Source organism: Astyanax mexicanus, chromosome 6 (assembly GCF_023375975.1).
Source record: "Astyanax mexicanus isolate ESR-SI-001 chromosome 6, AstMex3_surface, whole genome shotgun sequence".
Lineage (NCBI taxonomy): Eukaryota > Metazoa > Chordata > Actinopteri > Characiformes > Acestrorhamphidae > Astyanax > Astyanax mexicanus.
This window is the reverse complement of record NC_064413.1, coordinates 42,488,281-42,510,037: the sequence shown is the minus strand read 5'-3', so window position 1 is coordinate 42,510,037 and position 21,757 is coordinate 42,488,281. Positions and strand designations below refer to the sequence as shown.

Here is a 21,757-nt window from a genome sequence, read left to right as displayed (position 1 = left end):
TTTTCATGCCATCCAGTAAAAATAGTAGTAAGAAAAGGGAATATGAATCAACTCAGCATCTTGAACCACGCGGAAAGCCCTAATTCACGCAGAGTACATTATAAACTAAAGATCTCGCTCTGTTTCTTTCCTAGTTTTTCTGTCCTTTTGCCAGTTTGAGTTATAACTGCGCTGAGCAGTGGACGGAGGCCGGTGGGAGGACGAACGCTGTGGATGTAGCAGTATGACTCAAATGTCACCTGCTCTGACTGGGCTGCAGAATGACTAATCCAGCTCATGAAGGAGTCGGTGGAGGGGCCGGCTGTGTCAGCCCGGTAGGTGGACAGAATGACAGCTTAATGACATTAACCAACACACACCGTAACCGCACTGGGAGCAGGCCTGTCAGCGTGGTGGGCCACTCACACTGCTGCTGGAGCTGCTGTCCTGTCTGACACACACACACAGGCACAGGTTTGTTTTTGTATAGTAGCAGGATGTGGGGTGATGATATGCAGAAGGTTGAAGTTTTCTGTTCTGGAAGTAAATTTTTTAGTATTTTATTGGTTCATTTGTGGTGAAATTTTGACACAATGTAAAGAAGAACTGCAACATTAAAACTGCAAACAAGATATACAGTGGTGTTAAACAGTATTGCTCCCCCCTACAGATTTGTTTTGTTTTTGCTTTTGTCATACTGATATTTTTCTGATTATCAAACAAACTTCAGATTTAGACAAAGATGACCTGAGTCAATGTAAAAAGCACTTTTTTAAATTATAATTTTATTTGTTATTTTTCATTGTTTTCTTATCTGTTTTTGAATTTCTTCAGATCAGGGCATAATGTGTTGCTTCTTTAGATCTTTTAGCTGCTTTATGTTGCTAAATAGGTTTTATTTAAATGATTTCCAGAAGCTTTCCAAAAAATGGGATTAATCACAGTTAATTTATTGGAGCAAACACTTTTTCACAAAGGGCTAGATTGTTTTGGATATTTTTCCCCATAATAAATTAAATTAAATAAATTTAAAAGGTGCTTTTTATATTAACTTAGGTTATATTTATTTAATATTAAGGTTTGTTTGATAATCTGAAAAATGTAAGTATAACAAAATTAAAATTTTAGATTTTGGCCAGTTAGCAGTATTTGAATGAGAGAGCATTTTTCAGCAGGGTAATGCTCACCCACACACAGCAAGGGATTCCCAGGACTGTCTCTGCTAATTTGCAACTTCCTTCCTTTGCTTTCCTTGTCACCAGATTTATTAGCAAGTGAGAATTTATGAGACAAGCTGGGGTGCCAGGTTCGGCATCCTACGAGTGTGCAGCTATGAGTGGCTATCACTTACATATATCATTATTGCATTCAGGCAGTAAAGATAGATGTAGTTGAATTCAATTCCAACAGCTCTTAATATCTTGATGCCTTATTTTGTAAGTTAATTAGGTATTAACCATATATACAACCATTATGAATTAAATCCAACCATAACTCAATGTGAGGTTTAACCTTAACAATGGAAAAACAACTTTTTTCACCCTTTCAGCTATTTGTTTTTAGCAGAAGCTACGTATCATTTTAAGTCAGGATGTGTTGGTGTTGACATTTTTTGTCCTCAGTAAGTATAAATACAAGCACACGTTCATTCAGACTATAACACAGACACTGCACAGCGTCACCACCATCACACACATACACACAGCTGTACCAGAGCGAGTGTGTGCAATGTGGTAGTCCACTGGGAGCTCCTGGGTCTCCAGGCTGCCAATTTTGCTAAAAGGCAGCTGACTTCACGGGGAGCCTATTAAGACACTCTCCATCGTTAGAGAGGCAGCGGTGGACAGTGACACACTCCTTACTGGAGTGTCTGGAAGTGAGAATGATGTTCAGGGATCAGGGGATTAGAGGAACATCTCAACCTGTTGGGCAAACCTGAAGATACACGCCTTTAACAGGACAGGACAGGACAGTACAGGAGAAGACAGTAGAGTCAAAGGCTGTATCTCGCTGGCTGAATCTTCTCACAAACAAGTGGAATAAGAGAAAAAAAGAAACACAGCTACACTCTTAAAAATACTCCTTCAAATGTTTTTTTTTTTTTGAGCAGAACCATTTTGAGAATATGTGCTTTTGTTTCTTTAAGGAACCATGTTTGGAAATGACTAGCCTCAATTATGTGTTTGTGGTTTTGTGATTTTATATGTTTGTTAATTTATACAATATTAATTCTCTCTTTTATGATTAATGAAAGGTACTTCTTGTGCAAATACTGAATAGAAAAATAATGCAAGTGTGAGGAAACATGGTTAAAACATGTATTTGAAACATGGTTCTTTATGAAAACAAGTGTTTTTATTGCATCACTTGAAGGGTGTATGATTGAGATTCACAGCCAGTAATTCCAAGACGTGCTTACAGTGGATGTTAACACCATTGGACCTGATAATAAAGTCCATGCTTTACCACTCTCGTAACGACATTACTATCATAATTAACATTCATTTTATATGACCCAAAATAGAACCCACTGTGCCTCCGATAGATATCTTCTCTCTTCTGTGAAGAACTTGCAAACCTTCTCCATTTTTGGAATTTTTACTTTTGGACATCACAGTCGGACAGTTGTTATTTTGATAAAATATAAATGTCATGATTAATGTACCAATAGAAATGCTTCAAAATTATTTAAGCATTAAGACATTTTATATTGATTTCCATTGACAATTTAAAGAGTTTTTTTCCTTAATGCTATAATTGTACCTTTTTTTAAAGGTTTTTTTTTGACAATTTGTTTGAGCTAACAGTCTCCAAATATTCATAACTCTATATAGTTTCTGCTTTAGAATTAACCCCTCAATTTTTTCCAATGAGATTGCAGATTTTCATTCCAGTAAAGCAGAAACTCACCCAATTCTACTTGTTTAATAAACTAATCTCAGGCTCTGTTTAATCCAGACAGGGATTAAGCCTAGTCATAGACTATATGTCCATTATAATGGAATATCTGTGTAGTCCAAGACTACTCTTAATCACTGTCTGGAAGACTTCTGCTTAGTCTTTAAATAGCTGGTTAGATATTGTTAGGAATGATAACCTGCAGCTACACCGGCTCGTAATGCCTAAGGTTGGTGACCCATATAATAACTGAACAATAAACCTAGGTTGTAAGGGGTTAATAGGCAGGTGCTAATGCAGTTTCTCACTTGCCTCCACTGGTTAGTCTACAGGTTAACTGTAGAGGTTACAAAATGAAGAAGTATCATCTAAATGGTGTTGCTTTGTCTTTTGTATGGGGATTTTTCGCATTACAACAAACCACTCATCTCAGTTCAGTATTGTTTTTAATGTGTTTGTAAATCATTTATCTACACATATTTACATAGTGCAACCCATTCAGTGTTTTCCCAAGCTGAACAAAAACAAAGAACTGAATGTTAGAGAACAGGCCATAGGGAAAGAACACATCAAGCGTATAGCAGCGGCGCCATCTACTGGCTACAAACATGCACCATTTGAACATGTAGAAAAACATCAAGAAAAAAAATGAACAATGGAGAAATTGGACAATCTACATTATGATCTCCTCTAAATCTGCAATAAAATACCACACACATATATACACACACATTCTGCAAAGGAATTGGAATTCAGTTCTCCGAAGGCCCACTTAATTCAGCACATTACAGTTTAGGGACATCATTTACAGGCATAGCCTACAGTAAATTACTTCCAATAAACCTCTCTAGGCCCATCTGTGGTTCTAACAACAAAACAGTGCATACAGAGCCTGCATTCTGAATGTGCCTACACAAATTCAGCCAGGCTCTGTGAAGAGTAATAACATTAATCATTTATACATTTTATATTGAGATATGCATCTTCACATTGGAGGAAAGCATCCAAGACAATAGGCCCACTGTGGAGCAGCTTTTGGAAATGGACACACAATTTAAAACTGGAAAGGATTAGCATGTTCTTCTATTCTTTCTTAATTCATAACCTTAATACAAGCTGTTGTGGCAGATGCACTGCACTATGACTATGATGAATGGGATTCCACACACATTTATTAAAAGTGTATTAAAATTATTATGTTATGGACCAAAATAAATAAGCCCAGTCACTCTGAGTCAGTCTCTCCCTCCTCCTGTGAATGCTCCTCAGAGCAGAACCGCTGGACCCGGCAGCCTGAGCTCTGAATGGCCTCAGCAACAGTGTAGCGGCTCCTGCCCTCGGCACACGCCTCGATCTTCTTCACACTCAGCTGAGACTGCAGGAACAGGTGCAGGCAACTGTCAGACAGCAGCACCGGACAGCGTACAATCCTACAGAACACACAGACACACACACACAGTAATGAGAATCATATTGGTACACTCTCTTAAAAGACAAAGGTGACAGTTTTGCAGAAGAATTACTTTTGGTTCCTTAAAAATGTAATTGAGGAACTTGAATTTGCCTTTTATAAGTACAGTAAGTTCTGATTAACTGTAATGGTAAATTCAGAGTGAGTTCTTTTTCTGTAATTTCTTCACCTTTTAAGATGAAATGGAAATTCCAATGTTTTAGGGATGCTCTGTATGTTGTGGGAAGATACTGTATATAAATAAATTTAATTTTAACACTAAAAGCTTCAAATTACGCTAAACATGGATACATACAGATAGCCTTCTGTTCATATTTGCCCACCCATATTTGTGTATGTTTTCTAAAAATTATGGATATGAACAAAATAGAGCAGTTCTACTGGAAATGATTACTATAAAATGAATAACAATAACCATTTTTACACCTTTAACATCCATTTACACTACTATGTCTTGTCCACTATCACCAAGTTTGTTGTTTTCAGACTCCAAACTGCCCCGTACTGGATGTATTGCTAAGCATCGATGATAATGTAAAGGATGACTAGATGTATGTAGCCACTGACAGTTGCGTGGTTTGAAACATGTATGTAAACAGGAGTAATACGGTATACAAGCGTTAATCTGTAGCCACAAAGCAGACCAATTAAAACAGAATGTTGTGTCACATATAAACAGTATTATTATGATTCAAAATGTAGACTCTTTAAAAACCATAAATCATTTAATAAGATTGTAAGATCTTATTCCTAGTGGACACCTCAGGCTACCAACATTGGGAGCTGCCAAAACATTGGGGCATTTTCCTTCACAATATTCCAAAATCTGTTCTGACTTACTCTTCCAGGAAAAATCTCAGTCCCTCCATGCGGGCAGTGATCTGTCTGGCATTGTTGAGGCTGAAGAAGGGGTTCTTTGGAGGAAGCTCTGGTATGTGTGCTCTGAATGACACAAAACAGGTCAAAGAGTTAGCACAGAAGAATAGCTCACATTTACTGTATATCAACTGTAATACCATATTTGAGATACATAAAATTTCACATACGATATACCAAAATATCAGTGGTTGTATCACTGTATAATAGTTTAGTCAGATAGATATATTTTTAAAACTAATGCCAGTCTTGTAGGTTGACAATGGAACCATTTCTATATATTTTCTCTTTCATGCTGTAAGTTATTTCATTTGCCCACATTATTAAATAATCATTAGTCAAAATGAAGCACGTATCTTTTTTTTACATTTTAAAAGAAAAAAATTGAATAAATCGTCTATATATGATGTTGTTCAAAGAATGATAAAGGTAAATCATTAAATATTTAGTTAAAACTGTCTTTTTATACAGCACACTTTTATCACGGGTATCTAAATAATGGGTGTTACCAGTGAAAAACAGTATAGCACACAATTATACAATCTATTGTATAGAATCTGTTAATTTTCATTTGTGGCTTCTGACTGACACTCTTTTTATACAGAGTAACAAAGATTTTAATCATGTTACACAGGTAGATGAGCACACCTCACTTTACCAATAAGAGTCTTTGAGCATAATTCTTTTTTTCACTACCTACCAGTGTAACATGATTCAGTTGTAAGGTTGTGTTGGATAAGGGCATCAAACAAACGCCATAAATGTAAATGCATATATTGTCATAAAGAGATTCACTGGATACATACAAGAGCAAGGCATTATCATGCAGTTTCTGCCTCAGCCACACAAACTCGCTGTATCTCCTCCGCACACAAGAACTTTTCTTATTGAAGGCCAAACTGTTGGTCTAGGAGAAGAGTGAGAGTCATACATTTAGTGCCACTTAACAAGTGAACAATTGAGGATGTAAAGTTGTCCTTAAAAGCAGTACAGGCAGTGTTATATTTAAAAAATATATATAAAATATAATAAGCATGCTTACATGTAAGCAGATTTCATAATCCATATAGGCATGCCAGAAGTCCTCTTTCTGAATGCGAGGGTCCCGCACCCACACACTGATAAACTCCTCCTGCATAGGAGAAATAAGCTCCAGCTATAGAGCGACAGAGCAACAAAGGAAGGTATGTTACAGAGATCAGAGCAGAATATTGTCTGAAACAAAGTAGGAAGTTGAGAAATTATAGGGAAGTTTAATAGCGCTTGTGGGATCATCTGGGCTGTCTCAGTGGAGTTTCCATTTCTGAAGCAACAGTTCTTCTCGCACTGAGTCACTGACACTCAAACCTGCTGGAGTTTTTACAGTTGCTGCAAATTGGAGAGAAAGCAATAAAATGCTGTGAATACAATGAACGTAGTTTTATTAGTCCCATTATTAACATTTATTACCATCACAAGCCTATAAAGCTTCAAAGAACACTGTTCCACCGTACCCTGAAATGTGTACACTTTACACTGCCAGACACTGTCAAACTCAACTTTTACAACTTTACATAGGCTGACATGTAGATACACTGATACAGTATTTGTTACATCATTGGACAGGTATTGTTATCATGTCCCATGACTTTTGCCACGTCCTAAGCTTGTAGAGTTTACACAGACAATTGTAATCACTTGGTCAAGATCATTGCCACTCTCTGTGCTTTTCATAGTAAGTGGCAACCACTTCTATAACATATCCCCGGTACACACATGACACTGTGAATTGAGGAACTTAACTATAGAAATGTGATGTTTTATACATATGGCACCCGCTACCAGGCCTCACTCGTAATCAGATACCTTGCTCGTAGTCTCATATAATGCAGGCTGGCCAGTGTTTAACTTTACTCACAAGATAACACCTTACAAATTCACTCAGTGCATACATTCCCAAGCCCTCCACAGAGGTAACACTTCCTGATCATTTTGAATACTGCTATCCCATGACTTATATTGGTATAGTGGTGTATATTTATAGTCTAAGACAGTAATATACCGTATAATAATTCAGTGACAGGAGTGAGACTGACTTTTTGAGGTAAGTTAACATTTATTAAAGCACCTGTTTTTGCCCACTTGTGGGCTACAATGAGAACATGAATGTGAACCAGACAGAACAAAAAAAAAAAAAACACACTCAACATACAAATGCCCTTTATAAAGCACTGACACAACAGAGATGAAATAAAACAAAATGCACATATTACTGCTGGTTCTTTTAAAGGAGAACTTATTTGAACAGCTACATTTCCATTTCTAATTTGAAATGAAGAATCCTACAGCTTAAACCTCACAGATCATTGGTCTTAATCACAGTATAGTAAGTGCTAACTAGGGGCTTACAGAAACAGACAATAAATGACTACAGTCCATATACCATTTATCAGGAAATGCTTGATCAGACCAGGGTCAGCGCACATGCTGTTCTCACTTATATCCAGTCAAATTCCTAATAGAGTAACAAATACAAAAACAGCAGCCCTACAGTTAAAATTCAGTACTGATTAACCGGTCAACTTCTATAATTAAAACAATGACTTAACAGTGCATCTCTACAGACTATTCAACACTTCTACAGGTTCAGTGTGTCGAGACAAGCTTCACAGTGGTGTGGGAATTCACACACTTTCACAACAAAGTAAGTCAGACTAACACATTTTAAGTGTGCATGAGGGGAACTGTTAAAAGCTACGAGGTATAATCCACTTTCACTATCACGGTTCCTCTTCCGCATGCCAAGTCAGCTTGTCTTCATAGAAACCGATGACCATCTGGGGCCATCTTGCACTGGCCTCCCTCGCAGACAGCAGGGCAACGTCATCTGTGCCTTTCCTGTAATGGTACAATGATTTGAGAATTGATTAGTGCTTGCTAAAATTACTATAAAGCAGGGTGATGAACCTCATCTGCAAATGGCCAGTGTGGCTGCAAAAAACCAACAGCAAGGTCTAAAACCCCTGCTAGAAAGGTTAAAAGCAAAGCAGACTACAAAAAGTGCTTAAATACGAGATTAGAGAAAAACATGCCATTTGATAAGAAACATGAGCTCTCCATTTCGATCAGTAGAGCCGATGATGTGCTCTGGCTCAGGGGATGTCGACGGGTCATCCACAGGTGCCGTGTTATGATCACCGGGTCTCCCAGTGTTGTTCACTGTCTGCTCACTCTGACACAGCTGTTGATGAGCCTGTCAACAAAAATACAGAAGAAGAATTCATACATATGTTATAAAGTTTAGATCAAATTAAATCCAATTATTTCTGCTTAAGGATGAAAATGAGCCATGTTACCTTGGTCCTCATTAGCCGCACAACAGGAAACTAGCTATTTTTTTATTACTATAAATAACAGTATTTATCAGAATCCCTTCAGTGATGAGATCATTTGTCAGGTGCCAAAAATGAGTAAAGAAGTGAGTGAGTAAAATCTGCTATCTCTTACAGTGCATCAGCGATCTGCAGTTTACTGCAGGACATTCACTACAGGACCAGTTTGAACTTCTAAACTCTTAATAATCTGCGTTACAACCTGTAACTGTCATTATTTGACTTTTATTACTTGTTGGTTGTTTTACCCAACTTAATTTATTCATTTAAAATATTATCCATTTTGTCAAACTATTTTATTTATTTGTTCGTTTTTTTCCTGTAAACAAAATTCCTGTTTTTATTAATTTCATTGGTTCTTTCAATTAAATCTTATTATATTTTATCTTATTTTACTTAATTTTATTCATTTTATTTTCCATTTATCTTGACTGTTTTCTTAATTTAAATAAGCTCTGTAATATAAAGTTGTTTTACATGTCTTCTTTCAATCCCAAAACCCTATAAAAGCTCAGGAATCCCCCTAATATATTCCTAAGTGAAATAATAGCCTATTCCATTAAAAGTAAACATTTATTAAACATATTACAGTTCATAATGTAGTAATGTTTATTACGGCATGCGTTAAAACTGAAACCATTTAGTCCCGTAACTTTTGAGGATGTATGTTCCCGACCAACTGTGAAAAACACGTGAGATGAAACCATGTGCACAGCACTGACACAAGATTTTTAATTAAGGAAGTTTATTTTACGGTTTAGTATGACCATCCTGACATTGGTGTAGACACTTACTGTGTCAGCATCCATTTCAGTCAGTTCTTCTTTGGGTTGGAAAACAGGCTCCAGAGAGGGACTGTCATCCTTCTCAGTTTCGCCTGAAACAGCCATGTTCCTGAGAAACTCCTCTATCAGCTCAGGGCAGTCCAGATTGTCTTCTGGCTCCCAGGTGTTTTCAGCACTGTGAAAGAGAAGCAGGAGAACTAGCATTATGTTGGTATTTTAACTGTATGTGCTCATACTGAACACAGAAGCATTATCAATAAACACAAACTATGGATCTTATTTCTGTTCTGAGCCAGATCTTTTATTTTTTATATAAATTGAAGATGTCTGAGCCATTTCTAAATCATCTGACTAGTGCATCACAGATTTTTTCTTCAGCCTGAAAGATCTATGTTCTGGAAAAGGAGCTTGGGCGTAAATAGGCACACGGTCAAACATTCCTTGACACTCACTCAGTGAAGCCTTTCCACTTCAGGTAGTACTCTACTTTTCCATCGTTGACTCTTCTTCGGATAATTTTTTCCACTGCAAACTCCTGGACAACTGTCGTCTCCTCTGCCTTCCTGTTTTTCACATTCTGCTTTTTCCTCATATTTCACTGAAACACATACAAAAGATATTTAAAAACAGTCCTTCAAAGAGGCCTTCAGATGTGATAAGCCTGGAATTTCTGAGTTTCAGAAGGTCCATTTTGCACTCGTCACCGACTCATGAAGCTGGGCTAAACTGCCAACACATAAGAACAATGCAGTGCAATATTACTTTTCTGTTCTATATAGGATTGCATAAAGTCACCATCACACAAAAGTGTCTTTTAGGCCAAATTATTTTAGTGCCAAACATTCTGTGCATTCGGTGTGATTCCAACTGAATTTATACATAATTTTTCAAACTGATACATCCCTACACAACAGCCTTGTATCTCAATTTCTGTATTTTTTTTAACTCGATATAGTTTACATTTGGCAGTTGTTCTTTTCAGTGTCAAAATTCAATGAAGAATGGACTCACAAAAAAATAAGTTAAATTTGGTTTAAAAGTAGGGTGGGACAATATGTGCAAAATTGATATCAAGATTTATTGGTCTCAGTCGATACAATATAATTCTGATACTGATTTAAACAGTACAAAAGCCATCATCAGTGACGTATGCCATCATCCAGCAACATTATAAACAGTGCTGTAGTCAAAAAAGACAGCTGAAGCAGCCAAGACAAGAATACATTTGCTTGTTTTATTCTTTAATCTTTTTTTATATAAGAGGAAAATATATAGTGTAGAAAATGCTATTTATTATATTTTAAAACATATTTTTGATACAATAAAAATGTAGCCATCATAGTGATATTATGTGATATATGATAAAATATGTTCATATTGCCAGTAAAAGAATTAACCCAAGACAGGTGTGTTTGTTTGTGTGTGGGTACTCATGTTTAATAATTGCATTGGATTACTTTTTATTTTTATTTTTTTAACTAAACAAAATATTAACACTATATAAACTATATAAAATAAATGTTCTAATACATATATTTTTCTATCAATTATATATTATATGTATATACATATTATATAAACAAAGACAGTGTGAGGAGGACCAATGTAAACAGAGCTCAAGCTGGAAAATCCAGGTCTAGAAACATAGAATAGCTCCGGGATTTCCTTCCAACCGGCTTGTCCACCGTGGGCTGCAGCACGGTAACGGGGCCGCCCAGGCGGTTGGAATGAAACCCCGGAGCGGATCCGTGTTTCTGGACCTGGATTTTCCAGCTCTAGCTTCTGTGTAGCCTCTACAGCTAACTGATCCCTCACTCAAACACAACCACGAGTTACACTGCTGGCGACCCGTCCCCGAGAAAGTACTGTAATCGCGTTTAAACGCCTGAAGCAGGAGGAACGGTGAACCCAGGGCTTCCCTGAAGCTCGCAGGAGGTCTCTGTTAGCCCACCTGACTGACACGGCCACTCTTTATCAGGTGCTTTTCTGTTTAAAATAATCCCGGAGTGCAGGACTGTAAACACGCAGGCGGACCGGCGGCGGTCGTTAGCTCTCAGCAGCGGTGGCGGCGGCGGCACTCGCCGTGTGTCCGCGTCGCTATCATCCCCGCGGTCAGCTCGCACCGACAACCCGACTGCTTTCAGCCTCTTTTGTCGTGTTTACATAACTTTTCATGAATGAGTGAAATTTAAAATGGCCGATTGGGAGTCGCGGCGGAAGTGCAGGGAGGGAGATTGGGGGTCTTAAAGCGGCAGGGTTACAGATTAGACACCGCAGGCGGGCTCTCTCTGTTTACATACATTTCAACTAAATACTAGTCCACCTCAAACAATTATAATGTCATAGAAAAGTTCATTTATTTCAGTAATTCAGTTCAAAATGTGAAACTCATATATTATATAGATATATTTCACACAAATAATACTATTTTGAGGGGTATTTTATTTGATTGTTGATGATTATGGTTTACAGCTAGTAAAAAATATATATCAGAAAAGTATAATATTATATTAGTAATATACCATAGTTAGTTCCGACCTTGAAATGTTATTGACTGAGAGGCGTTTTATTAGGGCTGTTATCAGCTGGTAATGTACTGTAACCGAAGCTCTCCATGTATTACTACGCCACATACAGGTAACCTAGCAACGATGCAGTGCTTACATGCCAAACAGAGCAGCTTCAAACAGAGCAGCAATGGAACTATTTCAACTCACAGATAGTTTATAACCAAACAGATCATATTTTCTCGTCATCTTTCACTCAAAATATTTCAATAAACAGCAGTGTGAGCAGTGTGAAAAGTCCTGCTGGAAAATAAAATTCGTATCTCAATAAAAGTTGTCAGTAGAGGGAAGCATGAGGTTCTGTAAGATTTTCTGGGAAAACACTGCACTGACTTTGGACTTGATACAACACAGTGGATCAACACCAGCAGATGACATGTCTCTCCAAACCATTTTACATTTAATTTGTAAATCAAGAGAGCAGAGTCTGGAGGAATAGTGGAGAGACACACAGAGAAAGCTGCTTTAGGTCCAGTGTGAAGTTTCCACGCTGAGTGATGGTGATCATTGATGATGATAATACTACATTTATAACTTAATTTCTAATATTAACATTAAAAAAATAACCTTTTTGGGAGCAGGAACATGCTTGAAGCTTCTCCCTTTTCCCTTCAAACATCCTACATATACTTTGCACTTCAGTACAGTGGCATAAAAAAAGTATTTGCCCCTAAAGATTTTTTTTTTGTTACATTTGTATTTTTTTTTGTTACAGAGTAACAGACACAGAAAATGTATTTTTTTTTAAACTTTTTCACACAGGGCCAGGTTTGTTTGGACAGATTTTTTCTTTTAATAAATGAAATCATCATTTAAAAGTGCTTTTTGTGTTTACTGAGGTTATCTTTGTCTGATATTAAAATGACAAAAAAGCAAAAACTAAAGAAATTTGAATAGGGACAAATACTTTTTCCCAGCTGACTGAAAAGGGACTGGCTTCCTACAACAAGCAAAACCTGTAAATAGTCCATTGTTATCTGAGTTATTTTCCCTCACATCTCCTTTTCCCAAATAGTCATAAGCTGATGGTATGTTTCAAACTAGCAAAACATAACGTTTTTACCATTTTTTCTTAACAAAATCTTTCCACATGTTTCTGTATAGCTTTAATGTTTTCAATGGTAAATATAAAATGAAAAAAAAAAAGACAAAAAAGAAAACAATGAGAATGACAAGATGTGTGTCCAAACCTTTGACTGGTATTGTAGATACAGTTTTTTTCATAAATAAAACATACAGTTTCCCATATATAAATGAAATTGCAAATGTAAAGAAAATGCAATTGCAAAATCTCAATTTCCCTATCGCAACCACTTATATTAAAAGGTTAATTTAATTTTATTTTATTTTTTCATTTAAATCAACCAATCAAGATAAGACACAATTGTTATTTAAACCAGAGATCACAGCAGTGAGTCAGTGTCATCCAAGCCACTAAACAAGAACACGGTACTTCCAAAAGAGAAACTGACTCATTCTGCTCAGAGCTGATAATAAAGAGCATGTCTGTCTGCAGTAAAGTGATGTGTTTCAGGATAATGTTACAGTGTCCTCTCTGCTGTGCATGAGTACTGTCTGGATTACTTGTTTAACCTGAAAACAAAGTAAACTGACTCCATGTCTAACTCCATGTCTCAGCCCAGCAGGGAGACAGCAGTGTGCTCATACAGACAGTGGTTTCTATCACTTTTACCAAAGCAGATGACAGTATAAACTGTGACAGACTGTTCTACTGTATAAAACACTGATAATCTTAATGGTGCTCCTTTGTTTGGGGAACATTGTCTCAGTATATATTAATCCCCCATGTCATCTGATGATTGGTATCTGTCTGTTTGAATAGAGACTTTACAGACTTCAACATACTGTGGCCACTAGAGGGGACTCATCTGCTGAGCTTTAGAATGTAATTATTCATTTGTATGTTTTCTTCTTTAAGATATATGTGTATCTAATATATAAAATAAATAAATTAATTTTCTCTAAATGCAGACAGTTTTTGTTAATATTGTATGTAATATATTTTCATAATTTTCACCAAAAAGAAGTATGCATTTACATTTAGTAAATGTTTAGTTTACCTAGTCATTTGGACAGCAGCTGTATTTCACATTGTCGGAATATCACAGTGAACAGATATATAAAAAAATGACTTGAAATATATATTTTTTTACTTTGACTTCCATCAAAATTTTAAGTTTTTTCCTTCTACTGTAATGATTTATTTTGAACAGCAACAGTATAAACATTGACAGAACAGTAGATTTTCATTTTAATTGTCAGTTTTGGCTGGTGTTATTTTATGTATTAATTAAAATTTTAATGTGTGGTTAAATTTTCTGATTAAGAATGGGTGAAAGCAAAGCAGTATATTTGCATTATATTCAGTAATTCTTTATGTTGCGCACTAGAAAAAAATTGTTATGTTTTGTGATTATTATTAATCAGTCTATTTTTTATGAATGCTAATTTAAATAATGTTTAATGCTAAAATAGAATATATTTGCTTGTAGTATGTCTGCTCTTGTTAGGTTCAAATAAAATGTTTAAAGAGAAAAAAACAAAACAAAAGAGCAGCTCATAATAAACCTATTAAATTTAATAAGTTCTGATGTTGAGAGCTGCAGTTCTATGGGTAAGTGGTCCTTAGAACCCCACAGATGTTCGACATTTACTTCTTCACCATGTATTCAGCGTTCTTTAAAGATCAGGTTAGGCATGTTAGGAGCTAATGTAGAGAAAAAAAAATCTTGAGCACCATTACCATTTCCTTGGGGAGCACTACGAACTTAAGGAATTTTCGGATAATAATACTGTATTTTATGTACATGAGCTAATTGAACTTAATTAACCTAATTAAATAATTCCTTTTCTTAGTTCTTAGTTAACAAGGTTTGGGCTACTCTGCCTATGCATGTCTAATGGTAATTGTTCACTGAAAAAACATGCTGAAGAATCTTTTTCAAGAAAAAAGAAATAAGAGTTGTCTAATTATTGTTTGTGGTTGAGGTTCTTCTTGTTCAGATTAACAGTCCTATATATATATATATATTACTTTTACTGTATTTGCCTTTGTTTAATTGCAGTTAATTGCAAAGCTGTCTTCTTAAAAATATAAAAAAAGAAAAAAGTATTTAATCATAATGTTAAGAGGCTGTGATTTTAAATTGGCTTTGTATTTTGTATTTGTTTAACTAGTTGCAAATATGTAAATATTTTAAAATGAATAATACATAATATTAATAATACATTAGTAGTGATGCTAAATAATATAATATATAATATTACAAATGAAAATAATTAAATATAATTTAAAATACATATGTGTATAATTGTATTGAAATTTATGTAAATGAATTTAACAGCTGTCACTCAGGTTTGGAGTCTGAACTGAACTGAAGTGAACTGAGGGAGGTCTAGTTGGCTGTTGGAGCAAGCTCCTTCCCTCAGCTCTCTCTGAAGCAACTGAGCAGAAAATCTTCTGTGGAGTTGAGGCTCCTCCCTAATGATGACCTCACAACATGATTGACAGTCTCCCAGTGTCCAATCAGAGGGGACGGTGACTCTGATTGGGTTATATGTTTTCTTTAGGTCCTGTAAGAACTGTGTTCTTTACTTAAAAAAAAAGAAACACTAATGTACTTACATTTTCTTAAACTTAGTTTCTTGCTTTTAATATTTATAATCAGTTTTACTAATTTATTATATGGAGAGCACTTCAGAATAAAAATACTTACTTAATAAGTACTTAAAGTAGTACTATTAACAGTGCAAACAATAAAAAAGATCATGTATGTGTAACAATAAATATTTTGACTGTAAAATATTTAGAATATATCAATTCAAGCTACATAAAACGTTTCATGAGTAAAAAATCACAATAAACTGTTTTTTTGTTAGATTCGTAAGCTCAGTGAAAAACTTTGATTTGAAACCTAGTCTTTTAGACAAACAAATTTACATCAGTCCATATCACAAAACCATTTACACCAGCTCCTGCCTGTGCAATATTTACAATGAAATGCAATGTTAGTGCTTATAAAAGTAAAAACAAAAAAATAAAAAAACGGACAAATAAGAAAAAATAAATATTTTTGCACAGTTTATACCTTCGAGTTATTGGGATTTCTCACATTGTAATTTCATCATTGTCCACAAGAGGATGCTGTTTTAAAACCTTTTCTATGTCACTGCTTTAATTTTTTCTAATTGATTTGTGTTTTGTTTTCTTTTGTTCCAGAAGTCTACCAGCAAGAAGTACAGCATTTTAAAATAAATATGAAAACTACAAAAAGTAAGTACTAAAATGTTTTACTAAACAGTAAATAATTTGTAGTGGAAATCGAATACAGTTTTGCACATAATAGTTATTTTTGTTTCAATATATTCATTTTAGGACAAACCGAATACATTCATTTGCCTGTTCTATTGTTTAAAAGTAAGAAACGAGACTAAACAACACTAGTATTTTTTTTTTGTAAGAAATGTTTTGTTTCTGTGACATAGAACATATAGCGTAGTACAATGTGGTATGTATTATTTGATCCCACTTAATAATAAATGTCTTTTTTCATTATGGGAAGATGGACACATATATTCTGCTATGTCTAACTGTCCTTTATACACATCTGTAATTACATAACCTGTACAGCTGTTATAAATCTGTAACAATGCATACTTAAGTATAAAACTGTTATTGCATGGATTGTTAATGTGTAATTACACAGTTATTAGAGACACTTATTATAACATGGAACCTATTTTTTTGTTGTCATTTTAGTATTTTAAAGTAGTTTTCCTTTACATTGATTTAAAAGGATTAATAAGCCAGAATAAATTATCCAACATAACTTGAAATAAAATATTTTGTACATTGACTTCCACTGAAACTATTTACTTGATCAGTAGTCAATATACATTTGGGAAGCATTAAGTAGTGATTTATTATTTAGATTCATGCTATATTATATAGTTTAGGAAAGGCTTATTTTATTCATTTTCTTCTCTCTATATTACTTTTTGAGGTTCCGCATCTTATTTTAAACAAATTAAGTTGCAGTTTTATGAGGAGAGGGTTCTCAAGCTGTTCCTCGGGGCATTGCAGATGTTCCATGCATATTGAGTTACTGAGGTGCTGAGGACAAATTTGACAACCTCTGCTTGAGGGAGCACAGTATTCAGAGAGGTTTTTTGAACTATATGTAATATTTAAAAAAAATCTTAAACTAATATGTCTTGTTTATTTCTTCATTATTTCTTCCAGTTACGATTTCTTTTACTAAGGTTTAGGTTGAGGCTATTTAACACCCCCCTGCCTGATGGTATATGCTCACTCTGAACCCAGACCCACACTGGGGGTTTTAAAACAGAGGCTTTGGGTTCTTCCTGTGCACTGTGGAGGTGTTGGTCAGCCTACAGGCTGTGTGTATAATGGCTGACAGATGGGCTGCGGTGTGTAAGTGCTCCTGTGTTTAAGAGTCCAGCACTGGCTATTTTCTCGCAGTCCCCTCTCCCCCGGTCTGCTCTATATCTAGTGGCAGTTCTGGAGTGCTCCGTGGCTGAATGTGCTCTTTACTTGCAGCCATGGGCCCTGTCAGGCTGGAAATGTGTCCAGATGGAGGGACCCTGCTGTGCGTGGCTGGCCGGCACTCTGGGGGTCCGGAGAGTTGATCCTTGGGCCAGGGGTCTGCTCTGACTGAAGCTTTTTCTTTTCTCTCCCCGCGCAGGGCTCTCAGACCCTGGCAGGCCAGAGCCACTCAGCTCAGGTTACGGGCACGCTCGTGCCGTCCGTGTCAGACATGTTGTTTTTGCAGCGTGTCAACCCCGTGAACCCGGGCCAGATTAGACGGAGTTGATTTAATGAGTGTGTTGCAGGCTAAGTTAATTCATGGAGAGGTTTCTGAAAGGGTCAACTGATTTACAGTGAGCAGATCCTGAGGGTGGTTAAGATCTCGCAGAGTACATTCTGCTGTTTCTTCTCATATATACATAAGTCATGCTCAGTACATTTCCACTCACATTATGCAGTAGCTCACTTATGAAATGTGGTATTTGATTACGGCTAAAGTCGTGTAAAAAGGTTTGAAGATTAATACCACTGAATGTGAGCAGATTAAGAGAGGATTTACACGCTAAAGAATGATGACTGTGTAACATTTTATCCATTTTATTTGTTTAATAACCCATTATTTATACATGTATACTATATCATTCTTCCACAATCAATACAATACAGTACATTTTTTTTGTCAGAGTTCTCTGAAATTTGTCTTGGGTCCCACAACAGCTCTTTTACAAGTACAGAATCATCAGTCTCATACACATTGCATTATACAAACAACACAAAAAAACACCCCTCACACACACACAAATAAAACATTCACACCATATGTTCTTTCCATTGATTTACACCCTTGATTAAGCTGCATATTAACTGACTGTGGAATAAATCGCCTATTTGAAGGTAAAAGGACATATAAATTGCACATGTGTTGGATCAGACAATGTGATACTCGCTAATGCTTCTATTTCTTTACCATTAGCTGTGTTAAATTGATCCTCTAGGGACTGTCCTACAATTTTTGGGAAAATTTGTATCAGCCTGGACACCCTAATCTTTAACTTCACTTAAAGGGTAGCAAACCATACAGCAGTCAAGGGTATTAAAAAGTACTATATTCCGCTTTTGTTGGAGTCACAGTTTCTACTGTCCAGAAAAGGCTTTATACTAGATTTTAAAGCATTTCTGTGAGGCTATGATTAGTGGGGTCAGGACAAAAGTTTTGTAAACCATCATTCCAGAGAGATTTCACAGTTTTACTGTCCCCCAGCTCAATACTCCATCCCACACCAGGCATTAGGCATGGTGCATATAAGTTTATATGTGTTTATATGCTACAAATAGCCCTATTGTATTGGCAATACTACAATACTACAGGGCAAGACTAGACAAGCTGTGTGTGCTTTATTAGAAGAGGTGCCCACTAACATTTGGGCATATAAGGCCAGTTTCCCAGACATGGATTAAGCCTAGTCATAGACTATATTTTCCTTTCAATGGAAATCTCTATTCAAAATGCTGTGTAGTCCAAGACTGGGCTTAATCCCTGTCTGGGAAACTGCGACATAGTGTATATATAGAAATGACTCTTGCTATCTGGTAACTGGTCTGATTTAAGTAGAACATACTTGGCTCTCTTCAACTATTCCCATAGTGAAGTCATCTGCCAGTTAAAGCATAATATTTACAGCAATGTGTATAGTCATCTAATTCACTGCCTTGTGAGTTTATGACTGATGATTTTAAGGCTGTTGTTTTTGTTAAACTGAAAACTCACTCTTATATTGTGTTAATCACTCACTTGGCTGTAGTATATCACATAAGCATCTTGTAATTTATCACATGCAAACAGGGTTGTGTTGCTGTTAAGCAAGGGTTTCATGCTTGTTTAATGTGTTTTGCTTGTTTCTATAAGTCTTGCATGTGTTGCATGTTTATTTGGGTGCCATTTGACATGGGGGCACAGACATTGTGTCAGTTGTGTCATCACTGTGGACAACTTGTGGTTGTTGGCTTTGACTGGGCTGTGTGTTTGTGGAAGCTCTAAGAGTTATACTGCTGCTGAATGAATTATTCACTCCTTGATTCATTAACTGACTCATGTGAGGCGTTTTGCTTTGATTCACAATAAAGAGCTTCTTTTGCTAAGTGCTTTATGTAGTCATCTATGCCATATTGGTGTCAGAAGTGGTGTGATCCAGAGTTGGACAATTTTGGGTGACAGATTGAATAAGTTAGTGGTGAAAATGGAAATATCAGTGGGGAGGGGTTACTAAGTGCTATGACTGTACTCAAAATTACAAGTCCAGCCAGTCGGGAGGCTCTGGCTGGGAAATGTAGGGAGGGGGCACTGGAGCTGACAGTGAGAGCCAGTGAGTGAGTGATAGTGGTGGACTGGTCAGTGGTTGGAGAAAGTGTACGGTAACTTAAAACTTAAGACCTCTTACCTGCACTTTGTGTGGGACTTTGCTGATATTGGACTGTTTGCTAAGAGCCATTTTAGAGCTTCATTTGAAAGCTAAAGGATGGCTGTGGGTGTGTCTCAGACCAGTTATGGCAGATGGCGCTAGTAACAAACATTACCACCCTGTCCACTGTCCACTGTACACTTAGCATACTAGCCAGTGTTCAGCCTTACTCACAAGAGAACACCTCATAACATATACAGGAGTGGGCATTCCCAAGCTGTCCCCAAGCTAGTACTTCATGATCAGTTTTTATTGTGCTATCTGGTGACTTTTCAGAATTTTGTCACCGTCAGTAATGTGATCAGTTGTTGCACATGTGTTGGTGACTTGGTAATTCAAAAAATGATTATTTGTGGATTATATTAATAGATCAAAAGCTCCCCCCTCCCAAACAGGCCATGTTCTGCTCTCTTCTATTCTATGCAAAAGTTTTTTGCATTTGCTTTTTCCAATCAAACAATCAGACATTCAGCTTGTTATAAGTGCAAACTTGCACTTTCAAAATTAAAGTTTGCACGATCATAACGGCTGTAAAAATTCCACCTGAATCTCTGAATCCAGCACATGGGTGACCCTCAGTGAAAGCACCTCACAGTCCTCACAGCAGTGTGTTTGTAATAGCGGTGTGTGTGTTTTGGGGGAGAATATCTGCCTCACACATCTCACTTTGCCTTTCCATATCAGCACTCAAATCGCCATTATCAGCGGCATGTCAGCCACACTTAGAGCCCTCATCTGTCATTCTGCCCCGCTTTGCTTTGAAAAGGCCGAACCTGACACCGACTGACAGCCTCTGTTGTTTACCCTGCTGCAGGGACACGGGCGATTGTTGGGTGAACATGACACTGCATACTGGGCGGCAATATGGCGGCCGGCTGGGCCCCCTCATCACCTAACGCTCAGCACCTCTGTCAAGCCCCAAACCCAACAGAGTATCAGATTCACGGGCCCATATTCAAGCAATCTGCGGCCCGGGCGATGATTTGGGTCGGAGGCCAGGGAATTGGTTTAGATTGGAACTGACATCCTGGAGGGAGAGGGTGGGAGTGGATGAAGAAAGACCACCGAAGTTAGCTTTCAAAAATCTGTCTTCTGCAACCCAATGCCATTTAGTCATGAGCTCTTAAAAAAGGTTCCTAAATGGTTCTTGGCTTGAATGTAAGGTTCTGGTTAAAGCTTTCAATTCGGTATGTCATCTTTACTTGTGGAAGTTCTTTAAACCTTAAATGGAAGTTCTTCACACGTTCTTCTTGTACATTTTATTTTTAAACATTCAAACCAATTGAATAGTCCTTCAGATATCTGTTCTACAAGAAAAAAAAACAAAAAAAAAACATTTTGGCAAACTATATTTTTAAGCACACTCTCTTCCATTCCATTCCACTTTTTTTCTGACCTCTCTGTTACAGGATGTCTCTGGACACCCCATGAAACATTGTTGTTAGCGTTAGTAAGATCAGGATTTTGGATGATCACAACCATCCCAAATCACAGCTCACCAGCTCATGCCAAAAGTATTTGGATGGAGCACAATTATTTCATAGAGCACAGTTCCACTGCTCCACAGCTCAATGCTGAGGGCTTATATACCACTCCAGACCAAGCCTGAGATTAGACATTGTGCCAATAGGTTCATGTTCCTCAGCTTCAGAGAGTCTATTATATTGGCAGTACTTCTCTTACACTGATTAGACGAGCTATGCGTGTGCTGTGTCAGAAATAATTTAAATATGTATTGTGTATGTGGCAGACAACATGTTTCTTATCAAAAATCTAAACTTT

At 36.7% G+C, this 21,757-nt stretch overlaps 2 protein-coding genes across 2 annotated transcripts; both read right to left on the bottom strand.

Moving 5' to 3' along the window:
* Positions 1–3,306: 3,306 nt before the first annotated feature.
* snx10b (sorting nexin 10b) lies at positions 3,307–7,233 on the bottom strand. The gene is made up of 4 exons (XM_049480598.1): positions 6,267–7,233; positions 6,031–6,131; positions 5,189–5,290; positions 3,307–4,307 (listed from the first exon to the last, which is right to left on the bottom strand). Exons 1-4 carry the CDS (start codon positions 6,360–6,362, stop codon positions 4,103–4,105), a joined length of 504 nt encoding a protein of 167 aa, XP_049336555.1. The 5' UTR covers positions 6,363–7,233; the 3' UTR covers positions 3,307–4,102.
* Positions 7,234–7,299: 66 nt separating this feature from the next.
* Positions 7,300–11,567, bottom strand: cbx3b (chromobox homolog 3b). Its single transcript, XM_049480597.1, has 5 exons — positions 11,332–11,567; positions 9,833–9,978; positions 9,390–9,555; positions 8,296–8,456; positions 7,300–8,101 (listed from the first exon to the last, which is right to left on the bottom strand). Exons 2-5 carry the CDS (start codon positions 9,970–9,972, stop codon positions 7,984–7,986), a joined length of 585 nt encoding a protein of 194 aa, XP_049336554.1. The 5' UTR covers positions 9,973–9,978; positions 11,332–11,567; the 3' UTR covers positions 7,300–7,983.
* Between the last annotated feature and the right edge of the window lie 10,190 nt (positions 11,568–21,757).